General features: G+C 42.6%; 1 protein-coding gene across 1 annotated transcript; it reads left to right on the top strand.

The window, feature by feature from the left end:
* Positions 1 to 747: 747 nt before the first annotated feature.
* LOC103352901 (rhodopsin kinase-like) lies at positions 748 to 4,489 on the top strand. The gene is made up of 7 exons (XM_008275609.1): positions 748 to 1,446; positions 2,317 to 2,444; positions 3,233 to 3,390; positions 3,481 to 3,564; positions 3,683 to 3,807; positions 3,900 to 4,101; positions 4,197 to 4,489. Exons 1-7 carry the CDS (start codon positions 748 to 750, stop codon positions 4,487 to 4,489), a joined length of 1,689 nt encoding a protein of 562 aa, XP_008273831.1.
* The last annotated feature ends 534 nt before the right edge of the window (positions 4,490 to 5,023 follow it).

Genomic DNA, 5,023 nt, shown 5'->3' on the forward strand with positions numbered 1-5,023 from the left:
GTTTCCTTGCCGACCTGCAGCAAAGTGATAGAAACACAAAGCAGTAATTTAGTACTAAAAGACTGCAGCTCTGGAAGATTCTCATCTGATTCAACTTAGACTGCTGTTACTTCACATTAGCTTGAGCTGAAATTGAGGAAATAATTCTGACAACACGGAATTTTCTTGCAGATTTGATTTCTTTATGGTCATTATGTCCAGGATCTTTCTACAACAACTTCTACTCACATTTATATTGTCCGTGCATTTATTGCATAACCATAAGCGCTATCAGTGGGCCTTTCCTGTTAATCACAAACAATATTCTTTATTCAAGTTTTAATATGCAGCAACAGATTGATTACAGTTTGTATAAACTGCTAATTGTAATTTGCCAGTTGACATTCCTGCATATGCTGCTTGTGTTGTGTTCCAGTATGTTCTCGCACACTTTGTCTGGGGCATTGGGGTGTTAATGGATTATCGAAAGGTGTTGACTCAGGTGTGTGTGCGTTCCCGTGTGTGTGTGTGTGTGTGTGAATGAGGGTGTTACGGCGCTCAAAGTGTGCTGGGATCTAGTTCAGACACCATTCTCCAGGTCCCATTTCTCTCTCCTCTGTCACTCCTCTGTGATCTGTCTCCTGTTCTCTCACTCTTGCTCTCCCTTCCTCACCCCTGCACGTTAGTTAGCAGTGATTCATCCTCTGCCTCTGTTCACTCTTTGCAATGTCTTCCCTTCGCATTGCCTAACAGTCGCCTTCCCTCAACATGGATATTGGAGGACTGACCACCGTGGTAGCCAATTCTGCGTACATCAATGCCCGTGGAAGCATCGACGGCTCTAATCCAGCAGCAGCTCGGGATAAGAAGTACCATGCTCGCCTCAAACTGCCCCACATCACCGTGTGCGAAGGCCTGAGGGACACCCTAGATTTGGCCTTTGACACCATCTGCGTAGAACAGCCGATTGGCAAGCGTCTCTTTAGGGAATTCTTGGATGCAAATAAAGAATATCATGGCGCTTGTCGTTTGTGGAAGGACATCGAGGGCTATGACATGGCAGAGGACTCTGAAAGGGGGAAAAAAGCTTCAAAGATTGTTCAGCGGTACTTGGATCCCACTGCCAAACACTACTGTCCCTTCCTGTCTGAGGACATCATAGCGAAGGTGAAGGAAGGTCTGGAGGCCGTAGGGGACGAGTTGTTTGCTGCAGCCTTGGCCTCGACGTTGGACTTTCTGCGAGAGGCCCCCTACAATTTCTACCTGGAGAGCATGTACCTGAAGAGGTACGTGCAGTGGAAATGGCTTGAGATGCAGCCCATGGATGCGGACTGGTTCCTGGACTTCCGTGTGCTGGGGAAAGGTGGGTTTGGGGAGGTGTCTGCCTGTCAGATGAAAGCCACTGGAAAACTGTACGCCTGTAAGAAACTCAACAAGAAGAGGCTGAAGAAGAGGAAAGGCTATGAGGTGAGAGAATTATTGTACCTGATCGAAGCATCAAATCCCTTTAATGAAGCAACTGGTAGAGTTTGGCCTACTTAAACTGCTTTACCTGTTTGCAGCTTAATCCACAAAAACACATAAGAATTCATTGTTGGTTGTATTTTCTGTAATATTTAGTAAAAATAAAATTGATCAGAAAAAATTGTTGGACCAGAATGAGTCAAAGAGAATCACATGCTGCAGGGACTCAACATTAACTAACTTTAAAGGGAAGATTTTTTGTTATTCTGAGTCTTTATAAACAGAACTGTAGTGTGCATATGTGTATAATCTCAGTTTATATGAAATTGTAAGTTTTAGGTTTTGCTGAATACATTGCTCTTCTTCAGAAAGCTTCACTTTACGTAATTACTTCCACATTAAAGCAGCATTGGTTTTGTTTTTTTGCACCAGATTTAGGTTAATCACAGGACTCTTAAAAAGGATTTTTAGTGTGTCGTGATTTGAATAATTAAGGCATTTTGCATGGCTGTAGGTTTCAGAGAGAGTGTCCTGCACTGAAGCAGGCTGCAGCGGTGCTAATCATCTTTGTCCCTGCCTCTGTCTCGTTTAGCTTTAGCCTGCAGTATTAAACACTGAGACAGGGATAGAGTGATTACTGGGGGCTTTATTGAAAAGCTCTTCTCAAGAGAACTCCTTGGCACAGTTACATCTTGCCCTTGACTTGTCTGAGGTCATCCTTTGAAATTAACCTCTTTTCCAAATGACACAGAAACATACAGCACAGTTCCTCTCAAACTGATGGAAGAAACCTCCTCGTAGGTTTTCTTTCTTTTTTTAAAGATTTGACTTGTGCATTATTTGTCAAAGTTGTCTTCTACTTCTCTCCTGTAGGGTGCCATGGTGGAGAAGAGAATTCTTGAGAAGGTTCACAGTCGCTTCATTGTGTCGTTGGCGTACGCTTTCCAGACAAAGGAAGAGCTTTGTCTCGTCATGACCATCATGAACGGAGGAGACCTCAAGTAACTTCACATTCTGAAAAACTCTCACATCTCCAGCATGAACGTTCAGCTCGCTGAGGATCAGTTGTAGCACGTGTTTCTCCTCCCTCACCACTATGCCGTTGCTTTAGTTAATCTGGCAGACAGACCCTGTTTATCTGCAGTAACTTTTAATATCCTCACTGCCAACATAAGGTGTGCTGTCGACCTGAAGACTGATGTGACAGGAATGTTTTCCCTCAGGTCAGCTGTGACGGCAGCTGGGAATGAATTTAATAATCTCCCGAACGTGTCACAATTCATCCCTAATCACAGCAGGATGGATTATTTGTAATAATTTGCACATTTTCTTGCTGACAGACACATCAGACAAGCTGCATCAGTCACTTGAAGTATCTCTGTATAATTTTTTGGGAGGATACGTGTTCAGATTCAGTTCAAATATGTTAGCTGTCATGCTTAAAATACATGAGACTAATTCAATTTGATCAAAAAATATAACACTGTGTAGCTTGTCATGAATTACCAGCCACTTTGAGTCAGATAATAAATATATAAAATAAACTTTAAAGTGAGATTTCTTGATTTTAAAACATCTGTCTTTCTTAAAAATCGAATCCTAACATTTGCAGACAGTAGTTGACAAAACAGCAGCACAATGGCAGCTAACAACAGGACTTTTGTATGCATTACTCTACATATTGGCAAGCTGTGTCTATATACATAACACATAATACTACAAATATGTGCAGTTTCTATACCTTTTACACATAACAGAGCCAAACTTATCTGTTTGCTGTTCCCTGAAGGTACCACATCTACCTGGTGGATGAGAACAACCCCGGCTTCGACGAGCCCAGAGCCTGTTTTTACATTGCTCAGATCATCCAGGGTATGGAGCATCTCCACCAGAAGAGGATCATCTACCGAGATCTCAAACCAGAAAATGTGCTGCTAGATAATGACGGTAATCATTTTTAGGTAAACACAGGTGGATTTTACATCGTCCATGTGTAATTATTGGCTGATTAAGATTCGTTTTTATTCGTCAACACAGGGAACGTGCGTATATCTGACTTGGGTCTTGCTGTGGAGCTAAAAGAAGGCAAAACACTGACCAAAGGCTACGCCGGGACGCCAGGTGGGTCTCATCTGTGTTTTCTGAGAAATCAGTTTGCAGGCTTATGATTAAAAGGGTAATTTCACAGTTTTCATATCTAATTATTGCCCTTTTTTGTCATTGTTGAATTTTTTTGCAGGGTACATGGCACCGGAGATGCTGAAAGGAGAAAAGTACGACACCTCAGTGGACTACTTCACTCTGGGGGTGACCTTGTTTGAATTCATTGCTGCTAAGAATCCTTTCAGAAACAGGGGGGAGAAGGTTGGTTTTTCAACTATATGTGTGACTTCAGGCAACAAAAGCAGACTTTGTGAGAAGACAAGGTGACGACAGGTTGTTGGTCTTCTGCACAGGTTGACCGTGAGGAGATGAAGGAGCGCATGCTGAACAGGAAGGTGGAATATCCAGACAATTTCAGTGAGCACGCAAAGTCATTGTGCGATGGGCTGCTGGCCAAAGAAGTGGACCAGAGGATGGGTTTTAAGAACAACTGCTGCGATGACATCAGAGCACACCCATTCTTCAATGACATTAACTGGAGGAAACTTAATGCAGGTATCATCTACATTCTAAATGTATTCATTATCATTCAGGTTTTAATCCACTGAGCATGGGATGAGATTTTTAAAGTGCATTCATCACTTCTGCAGGTATTCTACCTCCTCCTTTCGTCCCCGACCCTAAAGTGGTGTACGCTAAAAGTCTGGATGATGTCGGCGCTTTCTCCTCGGTGAAGGGGGTGACCCTGGAGGATCCCGACAAGACCTTTTTTGATGAATTTTCTTCGGGCAACATCCCCATCCCTTGGCAGGAGGAGATGATCGACATGGGTATCTATGGAGAGCTCAACCTTTGGGGCCCCGAAGGCAGCTTACCCAACGACCTCCGCAGGGAGTCAATACTAGAGCAGCCAGCAAAGTCGTCGACTTGCTGCACATCGTAGAGTCACTCAAACACTCTGAAAATATATGAACCATACAGTGTACAGACTTTCATTCCTTTAAAACATGCGGCATGAAGACTCAAAGAGTCGAAGCAGACGAAAGTCTCCTCTGAACATTCTGATCGCAGTTTAAGACTTTTATATGTGGACACTGGAAACAGCAAGAGCAGAATGGAGGTGGATTTTCAGCCAGGAATGGACTTAAGTATAGATTTAGGTGTTGATGATTTTAATTCTTACATTAATCCTCTTTGGTTCCTTCAGCCTCTCCCCCTTCATCTCCTCCTCCTCCTCCTTCACCATCAATATGTTGAATTTGTGTGTGTGCATGTGCTAAGTTATTGTAATGCTTGTAGATTTAAAATATATTTTTAAAAAGCCAATTTTTGAGCAGGCTTTTAGTTACGTGTAATCTTTGGTGCTAAGAGTCAGTCACATGTTAAACATGAGAGATGTTTATTTTCCTCTACTACATTATGCTCCTATAGAGTGTATGCCATTTAATGGAAAGTGCTTTTGTTTTCCTTTTTCTTA

This window comes from Stegastes partitus, unplaced genomic scaffold (genome assembly GCF_000690725.1).
Source record: "Stegastes partitus isolate 25-593 unplaced genomic scaffold, Stegastes_partitus-1.0.2 Scaffold55, whole genome shotgun sequence".
Lineage (NCBI taxonomy): Eukaryota > Metazoa > Chordata > Actinopteri > Pomacentridae > Stegastes > Stegastes partitus.